The sequence below is a fragment of the Etheostoma spectabile genome, chromosome 23 (genome assembly GCF_008692095.1).
Source record: "Etheostoma spectabile isolate EspeVRDwgs_2016 chromosome 23, UIUC_Espe_1.0, whole genome shotgun sequence".
NCBI lineage: Eukaryota > Metazoa > Chordata > Actinopteri > Perciformes > Percidae > Etheostoma > Etheostoma spectabile.
The window spans coordinates 13,018,198-13,037,274 of NC_045755.1; the positions used below are offsets into that span (position 1 = coordinate 13,018,198).

The 19,077-nt window shown below is 39.6% G+C and overlaps 2 protein-coding genes across 5 annotated transcripts in view; one reads left to right on the forward strand and one right to left on the reverse strand.

The window, feature by feature from the left end:
• Window positions 1-13,626, forward strand: part of iqsec3a (IQ motif and Sec7 domain ArfGEF 3a) — a 102,665-nt gene extending 89,039 nt beyond the window's left edge. For 3 of the 4 annotated variants that reach the window (XM_032505329.1, XM_032505332.1, XM_032505331.1), the window contains 6 exons: window positions 1,553-1,678; window positions 2,924-3,023; window positions 3,494-3,652; window positions 5,684-5,776; window positions 6,128-6,171; window positions 10,145-13,626. In XM_032505329.1, coding sequence (XP_032361220.1) covers window positions 1,553-1,678; window positions 2,924-3,023; window positions 3,494-3,652; window positions 5,684-5,776; window positions 6,128-6,171; window positions 10,145-10,720 — 1,098 coding nt within the window. In that variant the 3' untranslated portion in view covers window positions 10,721-13,626. The remainder of the gene's footprint in view (window positions 1-1,552; window positions 1,679-2,923; window positions 3,024-3,493; window positions 3,653-5,683; window positions 5,777-6,127; window positions 6,172-10,144) is intronic. The other variant, XM_032505330.1, reaches the window with a different exon arrangement.
• Window positions 13,627-15,723: 2,097 nt separating this feature from the next.
• slc6a1l (solute carrier family 6 member 1, like) overlaps window positions 15,724-19,077 on the reverse strand; it is a 14,331-nt gene continuing 10,977 nt past the window's right edge. The window contains exons 12-15 of the mRNA XM_032505340.1: window positions 18,726-18,828; window positions 18,307-18,407; window positions 17,185-17,352; window positions 15,724-16,685 (exon numbers count right to left, since the gene is read on the reverse strand). Coding sequence (XP_032361231.1) covers window positions 16,590-16,685; window positions 17,185-17,352; window positions 18,307-18,407; window positions 18,726-18,828 — 468 coding nt within the window. The 3' untranslated portion in view covers window positions 15,724-16,589. The remainder of the gene's footprint in view (window positions 16,686-17,184; window positions 17,353-18,306; window positions 18,408-18,725; window positions 18,829-19,077) is intronic.

Below are 19,077 nucleotides of genomic sequence, written 5' to 3' on the forward strand. Positions count from 1 at the left end.
AGAGAGAGAGAGAGAGAGAGAGAGAGGGAGGCTTTGTGTGTACTCACTGCATTGCAAATAGTCCACAGGGAGCAGAGGGAATAAAAATTGGGAAATGCACTGAGAGAAAACTGAACAGAAGCCGTGTATATTTCTATTTTTTCATAAAGAGGGGATCAACTCCACGTCAACTGACAGTCACTCAGCCGCGGTTTGGATTCCTGCAGTGATACAACATAGAGACAAGAGTGTCAAGAGGCGAGAGCATGATTAGATCAGTCTCCGCCATTTTTGTAGTGTAATCTGCTTAAACGGGAAAAGTACTTAAGTCCAAGAGAAGACAGGCCTCTAGCAACACAACTGCGGCATTTTGTTGAAAAAAAAATTACAATAGACCTTCAAATGTACCTTTGCCACCTTTGCTAATCCGATTTGGTCTGGTGTCAGAGTCAATAACTAAACAGCATATATTGCACAAAAAAACACTCAACTCAATTCAACACAACAATTGTAAAAGTTTAGTTTGAGCAACTTGTGGCTACTACAAGTAGGTTGATCAAGCATCACCAAATGAATTTCATTTTGTTCATACACCAAGATGAGATTTGTTGTTTGCTCACACAAATTCTAGTTCATAGAAAGAGGTGTGAAACGACATTTTACTCCACCCTAAATGTCAGCACAGAAAAGTAAAGAATCCTAAAGTGTAAACCTACATTCATGCTTATGTAAGTAAGTAAGTAGCATGCATGTATAAAGTGCTTACCATAGATAAAAATCACAAAGTGCTTCACATCAAACAATATAACAATAAACAGCTATATACGTAATTTGTTAGGAGAACACAGTCAGGATTTGGATATGTGTCTATCTTGAAACAACACAAAGTCTCAACTGTTTTTCTAATTGATGTTTTTTTAAGACTCTTAGGTCAGTCTTTATGTAGTCTATATCCTTGATGTTCCACTTCCAGGATTTCTCCGGTGCCACATGAAATTCTGCTGGATGCATGTATTTTTTAAGATTTCTATTTCCTTACGTTTTCTTTGTGTTCTTTGTGTATTAATCTCTGCAGGGTAAATTGAGACAGTTAGTTAGACTTTCTGTCCAATCTGATTTTTCTCCCACAACTATTTCGCAGCAGCTCCATGTGGAGCTCAGCGCCCTCCATGACGGTTGGGATTTGTTTAATGAAATGGCGATAAACCAGAGCATGTTTTTCTCCCATCCCGGGATGCTGTGTTTACTAGCCAGACTCTCCTCCGCTCCGCAGCGTGTGGATGGTCTGGCAAAGCGAGACTAGTCTTCATGTCACTAATTTGTCTCAACAAAAAATGGGTTTTGTTCTCAGCTTTTATCCCCAGTGACTAATGTGTAGTACTCCAGCCAAAAGTCATTTTTATTAAAAGTATCCCTGTTTCACTTCAATACTCTTTCCCTAGTTTCTCTGAGGGGAAATGTCCCCTTTATCCTCTATCTCTTCATTTAGTCTTGAATGACTTCAGAGCCTCTCAGACAGACACCGCCTCTGAGTGATTGAAGCTCCCCTTTACCTGGATGTCTTTCTCTGCAGGTCCTCTCTGTCCCTCATAGAAGACTGGTGTGCTGTAGTCGACTTTTTGAGGTGACAGATGTCAATAAGGCCCAAAAACAGGCGGCACACCAGAGAGAAGTCTTCCTCTTCAATGATCTCATTGTGGTAAGTATAAAAAAGAGATTCAGTGTAACAATTAATATTATTTGTCATGTATATGTTGTTTACAGTGTCTTTCAAACCCCCTCGAAAATGGTTGTTTCTGCTGCACACAGTCAATCTTTAAAGCTGCTTATTTTGTTGTGACAGCTGCAATGCACCTACTTCGACTGTGAGCTCTCTCTCTTCCTTTATGTTGTTTCATAACTCGGGCCTCTCTGGCCCTTTCTTTAATAATTGATAGTAACAAATGGAGTTGTGCAGTGCACTCATAAGCAAAGCTCTGTCCCCTGCAGAGCAGCTTAAAGGGCCAATAATAAAGTTGTGTATCCTTTGGAGCACAGAGAAGTTGTTCATGTGGTCCAAAGTCATGTAGATTGGAAAATTATCAAAGGTTTAACTTTGGGCAAAATGAATGTGCTTACAAGCATTTTTACTACATTCATAATTATGTCAAATGTTGATATCACTCCCAAAAAAAACAGCATAGGAAAAAAGCAGCATTACTATTCCCAACTACTTGCTCTGCTTAAGTATAAAAGTAATTGGTAGCCAGAGGAAAAGGAGGCTAAAAGACAGATTTTGAAGTGAGACCTGAAAGAAGTCATCTTCCGACATCACAGTGGAATTCTGTTAATTTGGCACTAAAAGTCAGCGGTGCGATATATTCCAGCGAGACATTTTTTCCCGACAGCTTTGAAAGCGGGCAGAAATTGTCTTTGAAAGATTTTACTGCGAAATTAAATTGATGGGGACTTTACTTTGAATTTGGCCCCTGTTCCAGCAGCCTGAACATGTCAAGAAGTGTTCAAAGTGCCAATGTGATGTATTGGTTTAATATGGTTTGCTTGGTAAATTATGCCCCACAGTAGCACCGCAAAACAGATTTGCCTCATCTTTCTAGATCTGAAAGGTCACATTATGAAAAATCTGCATAAAAACTCTCATACATCGGGAAATAAGCTCGCCAAGGTGTTGTTTTTCATAGAGCACTATCGCACAAGCTGAAACACTGTGAAGCTTGTAAACATACATTTATGTTAACTCTATCTGCTCTTTGAATACATTTTAAATGATCAAATAGTTTTTTTCTGAGCTATCTTTGAGATTGTTCTGTCATGTGGAAATCTCAGTGACGATCAAAAAGATTTCAGAAGTGTTCAGAACACTGAACAAAGTCATTTAATGGAATCACCTGTCATTCAAAATTGGTACTACTCGGGTTTCTCATTGTTTTTACATTGTCTGCAGATCTTGAAGCTTTGTCCAAAGAAAAAGAGTTCTGCAGCCTACACTTTCTGCAAAGCCATGGGCCTACTTGGCATGCAGTTTCACCTGTTTGAAAATGAATGTAAGTCATGATGTCTCCCCTGCAGACAGCTGCCATGAAAACCATGAAACACGCAATGCTTCGAAACGTTACAAAACAGGGAAAAGTACCCCCATGTTGAAATGAACAAGGGGTATAGGAGTTATAGCGGTATATGAAACAGGTTATTGCTATTGTTGCTATTTTTTTATATTCATGTTCACAGAAATGCATCATCCTGGACTTGGTTGGTCACGTAGAAAATATTCACATTAACCATGCCTTTGCACTTTAAAAAAAATGCAATTACGCAAAATGCCCTTCAATCCACATTCCGCTAAGTTTATGACATTATCCCTAAAAGGACAACAAAGTTAGTTTACAAATCTGAATTTTGGGGCATTTGATGAAACGTGGCTGTAGTATTACACCTGCTAATATGTAGCAAACAGTTCTTACAATTTCACTTGTTACTCTCGTCTCAACAACTGTGCCTCCTCTGTGCTCCCCAGACTACCCTCATGGCATCACCATCCTCTCACCTTTTGGCTCAGACAAGAAGCAGGTACTTAACTTCTGTGCCCAAAGTGCTGAGGAGCTGCTCAAGTTTGTAGAAGACCTTAAGGAATCAATTGCAGAGGTGTCGGAGATGGAGCAGATACGCATCGAGTGTAAGTCTCTGTCTTTATATGGTATTTCCCTTGATAAGGATCCGAATCAGCTTTATTTACAGGGTATGAGGACACACACGAGGAATTTTGCTTTGGATCGTATTGCTCACAATGTGCTTACTCATACAAAACAAAACAAACAACAAAACAAACAATATATACACATTATAAACAGAAACAATATAGACAAGTTGAGACAATAGTGCAATGAAGAGTGCAAAGTATGCAGGAGTAAATCATAATTATGATAGTTATTATTATTTTAATTTTGAAGCTTAGGGCAAAAATAATATTGTGTTATTATATAAGTATTATATTACAATATGAGGAGCTAAAATAATGGAAGACTGAAGGAACATAGACTTGAAGCTGCCAAATACAGAGTGGAAAATGATGGGTATATGTGACATAAAGAAGGGCAAAATAACATGCAAATAGTTGTTACTATTCGTAGTAAATGCTTTGAACCTACTGATTTATTAAATCAGAATGATCCACATTTTCTAGTTGAGTCTTTTGGTTGTGCATGTATTGGCTTGTTTGTGTGTATTTCTTCCCGTTGCAACCAGCATCCCATTTTGGATAAAATTGCTGTGGATTCTTAGACAGTCTTTATGGAAAGCGATATGTCCACACAGGAGTCAGAAACCATCATAACTTGTGTTGGTGCAAAATGTATTTTGCACTTTGTTTCCTTTGGTGCACTGCTTCTCAAACAGACTGCAGTAGGGCAGTTAATTGGAGGTGAAAGGAGGCCAGTGTTCCTGAAAGCTGCCAGGCATCTGGGTTGTTTGGGTCTGCGTGCATATGCAATTCTCCAGACAATAAGACATGCACATACTTAGACCCACATAGACAACCGGAGTATCCAGAGCCTGGCTCCTGCCAGTGGGCATCAAAGAGAGAATCCCTGCTGGGATTTGACGCAACTGCATTACCCTTCACAAAGAGGGAGGGCCAGCAGCCTGGGGAGCAGTCAACAACATATGGAGACAGGCAGCGGTTGACAGACGGAAGTTATTTCTCTCAGTAGAGAGGCACAAGGAGAATGCTACCGTGCACAAAAGCACACACACATATAACAACTCATGTTGAGACATATTTGTTTAAAGACCTAAAATCACCACAAATGTTTTTTCTCAAGGCATAACATAGGAACATAATTTGAGACAAGAAAAACACCACATCATCCTCTTCCCTCCATGGGTTTCGTATTGTTGGCATGGTTCAAATATTTTGGACTTGGAAGGAGAAATTGCAATTTCTGTTGATATGGAAGTGCATTTTTTTGGGATCTTTATAATGAGTAAAAGTCTGAATGGAATTGATCATTTTAATTCAGCCCTACACCAACGCTAAAAAAAACAGAATTTCACATAATCACATAATGTTTGGTATTTATGTTTTGAGTGTTTTGCTTTGCTTTATGTTTCCTTAGTCTGTGTACCTTTGGTCAATTACCTTGTAGTACATTGAGGTATATAATAATTCATAAAAAGTCCATGTAATGTGCAAATCACAGGTTCAATAGGAATTTTCTTGACAGAACTTCTCCATTTAAATCATTGGGGAAAAAGCTGATCTGTAAAATAAAATGTTTCCATAGCTTCATCTGAGATAAACTACAAAACTTTCTGTTAGTTTGTTACATTTTTGTCACATTTGTACCAAAATGAATCAGAGGAAATTGGGTACTGCACCCTTAAGGTTGCACTGGGCAGTTTGGGAGTTTAGAATTAGAATGCAGTGCAGTGTTGAAGACAAACAACATTTAGTCATCATGATTGGAAATGACATGCAATTACCATCAAGTGTGAAGTGTAATTAGAGAGATGGCAAGTTGTGTTTTGAGATTAGAGAGTGGGAGGGGAAGGCAATAAGAGTGTGTGTGTGTGTGTGTGTTCAGCATTTGAAAAATTGTTCTGGTTAATATAGTAACTCTTACCCATCCCCATCTACCTGTCTATATATCTACATTTTTCTCATGTCAGGGTGATTATATGATGATTATTTGTCTTCTGTTCTCTGCAGGGGAGCTGGAAAAACAGCAGGGAGCCAAGACACACTCAGTAAAGAACAACGGCACACAGCTAGAGCTGCGTGGCAAACAGGGCTCCCCATCAGGTGTGTGTGTGAGTGTGTGTACACCGTTGCTTTTTAATTTTAAAACCCACTGCAAAGACCTTGCCTCAACTGCGTTAAATTACCTGCTCTTGAAACAAAAGTTGAACCTCTGCTGTTTATATGAACTGATGAAAAACAAATCTTTACTTTAAAATGTAGGGTGCTGCACTTCAACAAATCTTAAACGCATTGCCTTAAGATTAAGGGATGAAATTATATAAAGTGCCTTACTTTAAGGTGTATTTCTTGCTCCTAAAACATTTTAATATTTAATAAAAGATACAAATATAGTTTAACACAGACATTTTGCTGTCACTTGTATCCCTTTTCCCTTTAATTTTCTCTGTCCAGGAAACCAGGAGATAGATGACAGAAGTGGACACAACGCAGTGGAGGTAAGTGCTTAGTGATAGGGCCAAGTGACCAAATAACAGGTAAGTCAGTGCAGTGAGTCATTATCAAGGTAGGATGAGATAGGATGAAACCCCAGGACTAGTCACATCGGTTGGGCTAGAGGTGTCAAGCAGGAGTGGGTGAAGAGTGGATGAGAGAACGAATGTTGCCGAGTAAAGTGCTGCGGGCATGTGAGGTAATCCAATCAAACTTAATATTAGAAAAAAGTACCCCTTTTCCATACAAAAATTAAAGATGGTGGGTTTGGGGAAATTAATAAAGTCATAGTCACAGTTAAAACAGGTTCAACCCACAGAAAACGCATCAGACTCTGAGGCTTAAATATTATCTGTCAGCCTAGAAAGGAATAGGTTTCTAATTAGTTTCACAAGCTCAGGCAGAAATAGTGACTCTTTTGAAGGAAAAAAAACAGAAAGCCGTGATTGCTAAAAGTAGCTGAGGACATGTGTGGAATGCATATACTGTGTTTTACAACATGCAACACCAAGACCATAATTAACACAGTGGCATGCGGGTGGATGCATTTAATGCTCATTTAACCCGGAGACGTCACCTCCCCACCCCTCTGCCAGATCTCGGAGGGAACCGCTTGTGCGAACATTTCGTGCAAGCAACATAGCAAGCTGAACTACAGTACCCATGGGGCTTTGCAATTACCATTCTAGCGGCATCCGATGACCTTTCCCTAGTCATTTCTTTAGCTGTTGAGTTGAGGGGCTGAAGTGAAAAGCCAAACAACACAGGGTCAATTTGACACTCAGTGGCTGTTTAATTCCACACACCTCACTGGTATTATGTTAGGCTGTAAATCCATACTCAGGTGCTGGTTAGAGCAAAAGTAATTGCCTATACATAACACTAAAAAGGGTTTAGAGCTATCTCATTTTCAAAGCCACAAATGCTTGTAGAATGACAATAATTACAGCAGAGCAAGCATGAATTCCTTGCTGCACAAGAGACATTTAAAAGACATAAAAATGAAATGTTTTTTTTAGTATTTTGCAAAGGAATATCTGCTCGTTTTTCTGCACACAATGGCTCTCTCTTTCGCTCTCTTAGCAGTCTTTGGGTCCTCATGATAGGGAGCTATGATAGAGGCCAGTCTTCATGGTTGTCTGAGCTACCTTCACCAGCCATCTTCCCCTCTACCATGCAGCCTGCGGTAAATGTCAGTGGCTGGTGGGGAGCCGTTAGCTGTCGAAACACATTTATCTTGGAGAGCAGGAGGGTCACACAGAGAATCCTGCTTATACCAGAGGCATGTACAATCCCACAGCAGGGCTTTTTATTATCAGCAGAATGTGATAGTAAGGTGTTGAGATTGCACTGTCTCCCTCACAGTAACAATATGCTAGTCTGTGCTGTAGTTTCAATGTGGCTAAAGAGTTCTAAGACAGTCAAGGGTGTCATTTAAAAGTTCCTCCCTTCTTTTCAAAATCCTTTTTTTTTTCAATCTGCACCCTTGAAGACACAGTCATGGTAATGGACTATCAGTCAGCAGTGCCAGTGATATGATGATGACATGTTTGAACGAATGTGTGGATAGTTTTTTGACGTGAAAAGCAAAACCACACACAAAGACAGCAATCATTCCAGAAAAGACTGGCAAACAAAGACTGTTGCAATTAGGTGCAATTTGAAAGCTCTAGCAGCTTCTCCTCAGGTGCAACCAATCCAGCTAACGCTGCACCTCCTCGTGTCCTCGACAGTCTAAATCACACATACTGTATGTTTTGTTCCCAAAGAACTATAATGCATCTGAATAAATGAAAAAGAAGATTCAGACTGCAATGCTGCGGTGGAAAAACAAACCGAGTCACTTATATTGAGACTCTTGCAAATCAATAAAACTCTGTCAATAATCATTCCTTTTTTTTTTACGTACTTGCCATCCTAACAGGAAAGTCCTGTTTCCATGTTGTGTGGACATACATATTTTATTATTTTATTAATCACAGTCAGCCAAGTTAGTTTTTCTGAATGTTAAAAGAAGAAGTGAATTTTGATAGGAATAGCTCCATTTAATGTGTCATTGGATTCACATGGCATTCATTGACAGCTTAAGTGAGTCATTTTTGGAAATTTGCCTTCTTGTACGAGTTAGATGAGAACATCAAAACACTCACCAATCTGTCTGTCAAATATGGAGGTAGAGTCAGGATAGGATTAGCATGGCTAAGACCAGAGGAAAAACAGCTAGCTCGACTTCAGCACATCTGAAGCTCACTAAATCACACGTTACATCCATTTCTTTTAATCCATACGCAAACTGAAATGTAAGAATGACAACCTGTGATTTTACAGTTATGTTCTAAATCTGTTCCTTGGTTGGGCGTATTTACTTCCTGAGCTGTGCTGAAAATCACTCCCTATGCACTGTATTTACTTATGTGTACTTGTGTACTTATAGTAGTACATTTTTGTCATTCCATTGTAGGTGTTCTTGAGGGGAGTAGTACAAAGTACATTAGTGCATAAATCTCACACAGAATTTGGACACTCAAATAAATGTAGTGCACTAAATAATAAATAGGGAGTGATGTTGGACGCATTAATCAGAAAGGAAAGGTTGGCTTTTTGCTGCTTTTTAGCAACCTAACTAACCAAATCTATTAATGAAATTTAACGTTTTGAAGGAAACTTTATATCAGCACTATGTTTCCTTTGGTCATTTGTAGAAAAAACACTCTTCACACTTAGACATCAAACTTTTGAAAGGCACCAGAAAGTCATTCTTTATGTGCTTCAGATCTCATTGATACTGTACTCTTAAGCATATGTGCCAAGTCGTCAAGGAGAAATAGTGGTTGACAGATTGAATAGGAGCAAATGTTAATAGAGTTCGTTCACACAAGAGTTACATCGGCCCCGGAAGGAGAATGCGTGAACACCGCTGTAAGCCCTTTCTTACCTCAGATACTTCACATTAAAAGTCTATTATATTGCAGGTGAATTACCATTGACCTTTTTCACACAGTCACCATTGTGAAGAGTTTTGCTGGGAAACTATATATTCTGATTGACTCACTCACAGTATGTTAAAGTGAATTTAAAACTAAGATATTTCAAACTACTATGACTGCTTGAAAGTATGGAGATAGCAAGTCTGCAAACTTTCAGTACACAGCAGATCCACAGTCTTAAGGACTTGGGTAAATTCTCTATAAGCAGTGAGATTTTTCTACTTTAAATTTGAATTGAAATACATTTAGTTAGATTGACCAATAATTTAACTTATACCTTACCTTGTTAAAGGTGACACTATGTTCCCTGTAATAGGAGACATATAAAGACTTAAAGAAAGATACAATAAAAGGAAGACAGAAAGCAGAAAATAATCTTTGAAGGAAAGAAAATATCTACAGAAAATAGAGAGTTGAAATAAATGTGACATAGGGAGGTTTGCATTCTGATGAGTGTTGCCTGTGGACGTCTGTGGTTGTCAGTCTGCTCACCTGCTCACCTCCTCTCCTTCCACCTCTCCCTCTTCTTCGTTTGACCTCCGTCTATGTTCCGGTTACCCCAACCCCTCGAGTCTCCTTGTGTCCGCTGTCACCATAGCACCACACAGTGGTTTGGAAGGGAGACACAGGGGCCCTCAGTGTCCCCTTTGGAACCATCGGGTCCCTTCTGTAGCGTCGCACCAAATCTCTTATCACCATTCCCCATCACTTTCCTTCTGACCCCAGTCACACACTGGTGTTCCCAGCACCCAGTCTACACTGTCACAGTACCTGCAGGGGTGGAGGGAGGGGAGTGTGCAGTAGTCACAATGATTTTACACCTCCACTGACCCCCAACACCTAAGACCCCACGCATGCCCCTGTGTGTGTGTGTGTGTGTGCTGTGCGTTTACCACCCCCAAAAAAAAAAAAAAGAGGGCTTGACGGATTGTAGAGGAGGAACCAGTTTTATAACATTTGATGCTGTTCTCTTGGCTGTTTTCTAAACTAGGTGTCAATTCACAACAGGCTTCAGACGTACCAGCTCAGCAGCAGCAGCAGCAGCAGCACGGCTCGGAGTCCCGAGAGTTTGGCCCTTCTTAACCACCGGGGGGAGCTGCTTTTCCAGCAGGGGCCCCAGGGGCTAACCCATGGGCCGGTGCCTCCACCTCAGCACCCGCAGTTGCAGTCAGCGGCAAGCACCCCTGCCCATCACCTCCACCTCCAGCAGCACCAGCAGCAGCCGGCTGTCAGCATGGCTGATCTGCGGCCCGAGACACTCATCCAGTGTCAGCAGATCGTTAAGGTCATCATGCTCGACAACAGCGGCCACGGACGCATGGAGGCCTTCCTGAGCCAAACGCCCACGCACCACCACTACCAGCATCACCACCACAGCCACCACCAGCTCAGCCAGTCAGCCATGTCCACGCCGGTGCGCTCGCCGGACTGCTCCCATGGCACCGATGGCCACCAGCCCCCGCTGCCTCCCCCACCTCCGCCTTACAACCACCCACACCAGTACATACCCCCTGACCCCCGCCTCAGTCTACACCGGACCCCAAGTGGCTCTCGGAGCATGGTGTAAATAAATGAATTAGGATTCTTTCCCTGAAAACACACACTTCCACACACACTCCCACACTCCCACACAAACCCTACCCCTTCTCTACCTATTTAAAAGTACATAATGCACATATATACATACAGATGAAAGAGTTATAATGAAAAAAATGAAATCTCACCTATATGCATATTTAAGGAAAAAAATGAACAAAAATAAAAAATTAAGGTTTTAAGAGAGAAACGAAGAAATAAAGTGCATATATAAAATTTTACTTGATTCCACATGTATTTTGAAATATTATGTAGTTTTAACAAATTTCTATAACTTTTTGTCAGTTTTAACTCTTGCTAGAGAAAGCAGATATTCCGTTTCCGGATGGATTCCTTCTAGTTCTGGTATTCATCACCAACAACAACATAAAGGGACTGTGATGAACGGACACATTTCAAGGACCTTCCGCTTCTGTTCGCTTCTTTCATCCCAAACCTCATGCCTACTGTGCTGTGTGTGCACGTGCGTGCATCGTTGACACTTACTGAAAACGTGTGCCAAAATACATTAGCCTCCACTAAACACTGGCTTCTTTGCACTTGACTAAACGCTAGGGCTAGAAGAAAAAAAATTGAAGATAAAAAAAACTCCTTTATTTTGCTTTGAGAAAATAGTCACACTTCTTCCTCAAGGAGCACAACAAAAAAAAGAAAAACAAACCTGATATTTCATTTATTTTGTTTTTTGAAATCTCCCTTTGTGCGCTGTTGCTGATTCATTTATGTGACGGAGAACCTTTTCTCTTCTTCTCTGCTCCCAACAAACTCCGATAAGCTGCATTTGTCATCGGCTCCTCCGTCGTGTTGGGGCTCTCTATCATCAGAAAACACTCTCACTCAATTGTCACTCTCCACAGATCTTTCTACAGTGAAGTATGGCAGGAAACAAAAGCAACTAATCACGCGGATTGCTTCCAAAACCAAAACTTCAGCCCAGGATGGTCCTGTTGATTGTTGTTTGTTAATCTCCATATTTAATCGGTAACTCTTCCCAGGAGTACGTTCCACATGTTATCTGCTGATGGACGGAAAGTTTTTTTCACACGATGAACTCATTTAAGCTGCTGAAACTGCTAAAAACTACAATGATTTACCATTCACATGTAATATATGTACACTGTGCTGTCATCTATTGTTTATGAAACGCTTCTTTGCTTTTTCAGTAAATCATCATGCATTTCCATGAAGATGCTTCTGCTACAACTGGTTAAATGTCAAGATCTGTGTTTATTTTCTATTTGTGTAAAACATATTCCACCATTGTGTGTGTTCCGTCGGCGGATAAATGCAGGACACCCACAAAACATCCAGACACTGTCTATTTATGCCGCTACAACTCCCAGGTTTTGTTTCAGCTCCTTGTGACTGTTTTCTCTTCCTTCCTAACCTTTCAGTCTGACATTTTGAAAAAGGCAAAAAAAACTACAGAGGCGCACACACAGCTTATGTTGCAAATGCTGGCATTAATGGTATTGTTCGTGCTGGTGGCAAGCCTGCTTTAAATAAGAACGGGACAAAAGCAACATATTATCTGATCTCTTTCCATTTCACCCCAGCCTAGATTGTAAATACCACATTCAAGCAGTGTCGGAAAGGACAAGCAAGCTACCGCTAGGCTAGCCCTTCAAAAATGCTATTGCCCTGTCACACGTCCTTCATTCTGAAATAGGGCAGCTGAATGCGTTTATCTTTTAAACATAAGCCCTCCTAGGTACTGTGGAATGGATGTTCAGTTAACTCTGCTCCCATCTGACCCCCACCATGTTTTGTTGATTTATAATCACAGAGCCACTGCGGAGAGGTCTCTATCTCATCTTTTCTGTCCTTTTTCACTCACGAAAAAGAATGTGTGTGTGTGTGTGTGTGTGTGTGTGTGTGTGTGTGTGTGTGTGTGTGTGTGTGTGTGTGTGTGTGTGTGTGTGTGTCCTCACAGTAGCATCCTAACTTTCCTGTAAACCAATGTGACCTCTCTCCAGTTTGTCCCGGTAATTGCTTTTGTTCATATTTCAATAACATAATGAGAAGAACTAGAGCTTTCAAAATGAATGAGGAGCAATTATGACAATTTTTATATTTTTTCCCTGGCTATGAACAAACTTTTGGGGGTTGCGTACTACATTTCAGCATATAACATAGAACGTTCTGATATTATGGATTTAACATTGATGGATGATTGTTATGATTTAGATCAACATTCACATATAAATGTGATTCTTTTCTCATGCATGCTACCGGTTTAGAGGCCTATTGAACTGATTCCCATTTTTTTATTGTTTGTGCATGACTGAATTTAGTGAGAGATGAAGATGACACACTTTTTTGTTTGTGGTTAAACTAAAAAAAATTAATAATTACGACAGCAAACAGCCCTTCAAATAGAGAATGGATTTACAATGGCAACCCGTGGCCATGTTTGTTTCCCTGTCTTTCACTATCCTTTCTTAATGGTTGCACAGTTTTTCCTACATGAGTGTGTTTAAGCATTTTGAGAGAGAGACATCCTGTGTGTGCAAGAAAAACATGAAAATGAACCACACTGAATATCATGACTTTATGTTTGAAAGCAAACCAATGTAGCATTTTGGGAGTGCAGCATGTGACATGGAAGAGCAGTAGTGGCTAACTTTCTTAAAGAAACTGAAAAAAGGGCTCTGCCATACCAGTGCACTGCTTCATGGATGACACGTGGAGCTTGCCTGCCTCTTCAACACTGTGTTTGCTCAAACTAGTTTAAAAAAGTGGACATGTTTAAGGTAAGACCGGTGGAAAAAACTGAGTGTAACAGAAATGAACCATCACCTCCCTCAGTTGGCTTTGAATCCCTCTCTACCTGTCTTTACAGTGTACCAACATGATATTAAAGATGATTTAAGTCTATTCACCACAATGGTTTGCTTTGGTTGTTGGATTTAATTGTCTGATTCTTCACAGATTTAAAGCCGCCTGGCTAAAGTCAATTTACTTAGACTTGCTGTGGAAATATTATTATGATAGAATTTTGAAATGTAACTTTACATTACATGTCATTGAAATGACGCCTTAATCCAAAGCGATTTACAATTGCTATATATGTTAGAGGTTGCACGCCTCTGGAGCAAGTGTCTTGCTCAGGGACACGTAGGTTGATGTTTCACAGTGGGAATCAAACCCACATCTCCCACACCAAAGGTACGTGTAATATCCACTGCGCCCTCATCACCCATTTTACCATGCATTACACACCACAAACCCAGACCCATGTCAGCTAACATTTTTATTTTACACCAGAAAGTTGAATCACGATCGACTGTATGTACAAGTTAAATAGCGAGGATCCAGCTTGTCAATGGATGATAATTACCCATTGAATCAACTAGCAGGTTGAGTAGGGCCCTATCTCCATGGGAATGACAACATGCTGTACACCACATGACAATTTTTATGTGAAAGTGGTCGCTTGTAATAACAAACCCACAGAGAATTATCACCCAATTCGGCTCTTTTAACTGCTTCAGTGTCTTTCAGTGAATTGTTTTTATATTCCAACATGCAACTTTAATGTTTTGGGAAATCTCTGCTCTCATCGGTGTCATTCCCAACAGCAGGGCTAGGGTTTAAAATATATATACGTATGTGTGTGTGTGTGTATATATATATATATATATATATATATATATATATATATATATATATCCTGGGCTTTACTCCTGTAACTTTTCCCACCCTTTGTGATAAATGATTGTATTCAAGATTCCATCTTCCATATCACCAAGAGTGCTGCTCTGAATACTCATGGCTCTACAGTAAAGTCAGTCCACAAGCTCTAGGGTTTATCCCGACAGGACAAGCTTTTGGGGCTCAGGCATTACATCATCTCTGGAGTTTCCAGGAGCAGTTTATTTTGTACATGTTTTTACTGACATGAAAAAAAAAACTGGAGTAAAGTCAGAGCAAAGCCTTCATACACCTCATTTGACACATTCTGTCAAAACAGATCATTCTATGGTATGTACCAACTCTTCACAAAAAACGTATTTTAATCAAAGCTGCCATTAAGGCTAATACTTGAAATTATACAATGTCATTTAAAAATGATCTCAAAGCATTGTTAATTGAAAAACTGTCTAAGGTGAATAGCCTGTACAACTTTAATCAATAGTTACATTGTTTTTTTTTTCTCAACTGGGTGGCCCACATTTATTGCTGGACAAAAATATCACAGTGACTGGTTGGTTGGTTCTTCAAGCTACCACAAGTAAATACTCTTTGATGCTTTACAGTTTTACATGTAAAATCAAGTTTGAACAGATTTCCATATTTTTTTCAATGCTTCTGTACAACAACATTCAAACATTTGTGGTAAGCTTAGACGAAGACAGCGATTTTGTTGAGTGGTAGTGAACATGTACAAGTAAGGAGGAAGATTTAGATCAACATTAATGTGATATACAGTATGTACACAGGTTCAATGCTGATTCGACAGCATTCAATTTACGGTCAGAGTTTACTGTTACTGTAAAAGGAAAACTATCATCTAAATTTATGAAAAATGACCCTCATTTACTTACTTTTATTTGCCAGATTTTTGGGAAAAATTTTTCATTTTTGAATATTTTATTCATAACGCTGTTTTCAGAAATAAGACAGACAAGACGTTGAAGCGGTTAACAATTAGGAACATTACCCGCCTCCTCCCATTCCTCCTTTTTTATTTTTGCTTAAGGAAGCAGAAACAAAAATTAGTGTACTCTTCTTCATAGGATTCAATTGTCATTTGTTTATACAATTACAGTGTGATTTGAAAAGTATATGAAGGCAATTGTTTAACTTGCTTTCGCTGACATCTCCTATAAGATTTTCTCCAGACATAAAGAACTAGAGAACTCTGCGAGCCAGGTTCCAAACAGGGTGATGTCCCCATAGATATATACTGTACATATATATATATATATATATATATATATATATATATGTATGGATGCCCGTTTGTTCCTGACCTTGAGAAGGATTTTCTTTGCAATGACCATTCCGTACTGCATCAACAAAGTTTTTCAATGACTTCGCGTTTCCAGCAGTTGTGACCTCAAATCCAATAATATCTGATTAGCAATGAAACACTTCTGACCAAAACCTTGAGTCTGGTGCAGAATCAAAACATTCAAGCCAGCGTACCATCAGATTGTTTGCATTGAATACAAGTGATAAGGACGGATAGAAAAAGTGCAATTTAACACATGAATGATGGAGTCTATGTAGGACTTTATACTGAATTAACTCATGCCATGTCATGTAAATGCTGTGAAGACATATTCAGAAATTCCTACTCCTATTTCTTTCTCTCAGGATGCCATCAGGTGCTGTGGAGATGGAGCAGTCGGACACATTTGCAAGCATAAAGACCAGCTTTTTGATTCACATGTCAATAGGAACTGAAGTTCATCCGAAGAATTATAAGTTTCAAAATTTGAAATGTTTCCTCTAACATAGTTCCTGATTTGTAGGACTTGGGCATTGGTTTTTAACTACAATGTGTTTTGTGTCTCTCTCCCCCCACCAGATAAAAGGCATGGTCATAAAAAACAATGGGTAAAAAACAGAAAAAGGGCAAGGTCACAATTTTTATTGCATTAATTCGGCCAATCATTGACAGGGGGAATGTTCATTAATATCCAATGTCACTCCTGAGTTTATGCATCATATCTCTATTGTTCAGATGAATTTTTCGGCACAATTTAATATAAAGGAAAACATCACAGAAAAAAAGGAGCACAAGGCTCCATCTGTCCAAATGTCAAATTTCAGTGTTGACTATAGTACGTCCAGGCAGACATGGGAAATTGTTTTGAACTGAACAATCCTGGCTAGACAGGAGCTTCGCCCATGCTCCCCATGTGTGTAAATTCTTCATGCCCCGATGGCTTTTCATCCTCCTGGGAAGTTGTCATCTTCCGCCAACGCTGGTCAAATAAAGAAAGCCACATCAGTCTCACCTTAGCAATCAGTGCTTCACAGATTTTCTTGAAGGTTATTTCAGACGTTTAAAGTTAGGTGGACCAAAACTTAATTGTAAAACAATAGTGTGAAAAGTGAGCAAAATTAGCTTTTAGCTGTAATTCCCATGATTTCAATTTAAGGAAAAGCAGAGAAAACTAAATGTTGGTGTAGGGCAACAAACTAACAAAATATTAACTCTGTGCTCACTTTCAAAACATCCCTTCCTACCAAAAAACTGAATAATAATGTTGGCCTCGAGCCAAATACATTTTTTCTGCCTCTTCCTGCAGTCTTACCTCCTGCCATTCTGCACCATAGAACAACTGGGACTACTGTTTATTTTATCCACTTTCAGTTTTTCTCCCTTTGAAGATCCACATAGTAGTATCCTACATAACTATTTAACTGCAGGGAGTAGACAATAACAACAGAGAGACCTATAAGAGTGTAGGTATAATATACCTGTTTGATGCTGCCCTTGGTGATGCAGAACATGTAGATGAAATAGCCCGGGATCAGTATCATGGAAGACAAAGCCATGAACCAGCCAATCAGTTGGCCCCACAGCGGGTACACATACTTCCCCAGCGTCAGAGGGGTCATCTCAAAGGCACTGAAGGTAAACACCCCCTACGATATACAATTATGTTCTTTAGTCCATGTAATCTTTACCAATAACAGAATGAAATCACTAAAATGGTGAATTGCATGCTGACAAACATCTTGGTTAAAACTGGGCTGGAGATGTTTTTTAATGCCTAGGTTGTATGTAACAATGTTTGAAACAGCTTTTATATTGTTTTATTATGTTATAGACTTGTATCACACTCAAAACAACAGTTATGTGTTACCCTTGATATCTTAACAAGAATCTACAGCCATGCTAGTGGCAGCTAGCGGCTAGATGGTGAGACTGTACTTGGGCACAAAAGGTTAATGTCAGAGAATGCTAACATGCTAACAAAAACAATGCAGACATGCTGATGTTTAGCAGGCATAATGTTTAGCGAGTATAATGCTTAGCCGGTATAACGTTTAATGTGTTCACCTATCATCTTATTTATTCTGTTAGCATGCTAAAAGCTTACATTTGCTAAATACAAAGCACAACTGAGGTTTAATGTCACCACACTGGACAATTAAACATTTAAACCTGATGCTTGGGTCGATGGGTGTACCAAATGTTATAGCAATCCATCCCACAGTTGTTAAGATATTCTTCTGGCTAAATGCTGTTTACTTTTCAATCAAATTTAGCCCAGTTTTAACCGTCTAAGCTGCGTTTATTACTTGTGGCAGAACACCATTGATTTTCCACATAGCTTCCTTTAACAATACAGTTCCATTCAACCACAGTATTGTAGAAAAAGCCATAACAATGATTTCCCCGAGGGTCTGACAGGCCACATGTACAAATCCCCACATGGTGAAGGAAACCAATTCAGCAATGTCATCAATTCTCTACCTATTGGCACCTGTTGCAGCTTGAAAGATCTCCATGAGGGAGAAGAAAGAACATGCAGTAATTCGAATTAGAAAAACTCCATATTAAGGAGGTTAAATTGATAATTATTCAACACCTACCAGGCAGATCAGTGGAGTGAAGTACTTCCAACAGAGCTTCCACCAGCCACATGGCCTATAGCCAATCATGTCCTCAATGTTCTTATAAAATCTTTCAGCTCCTGTGGCATAAAAAGAGGAGGACAAATAAAAGGAGTGTGTGTGTGTAAATGTGGAGAACAAAGCCTTATGGGTTGAAAGAGAGGGAACGCTGATTGGGCAAAGAGTCTTAAGACAGAAAGTGGAGCAGATAGATGTAATTTCCTCTTGGACAGCTTCAGTGTATATAAGAAATTGACATGCTTGATTTCTTCGATGACTTGGCCCAATATAGTCCTTTTCTATCCAGCTTTGTCTCAGCTTATTTCAGCTGTGGTTACATTTGAGTTCACTCGACAGTGTTTGGTTGAAGCGCTGACATCATGAAATAGATTTCCTACCATAAAACCAGGCTATGGAAATGGTTTCGAAGAAGACGAGGAAGAGAAGACACATCCCGCTAGCCGAGTAGTAATCAAACAGCTTGAACACGTACAGACCACCCTGGGAGATTTCCACACACACAGAGACACACATATCTGCTTAGAGGCTGAACATTAACACTTTATTACACTCTCTTTATTGATTAAAATAGATGCATTATGAGTATACCGCTGGTTGTTGTGAGAACGTTTTGTCATTATGTATAATGCAATAATGTAGGAGGGGGCTAATTTCCCTAGTGTGCAAATGTTCAGGTAAGCGTGTGTGTGTGTGTGTGTGTGTGTGTGTGTGTGTGTGTGTGTGTGTGTG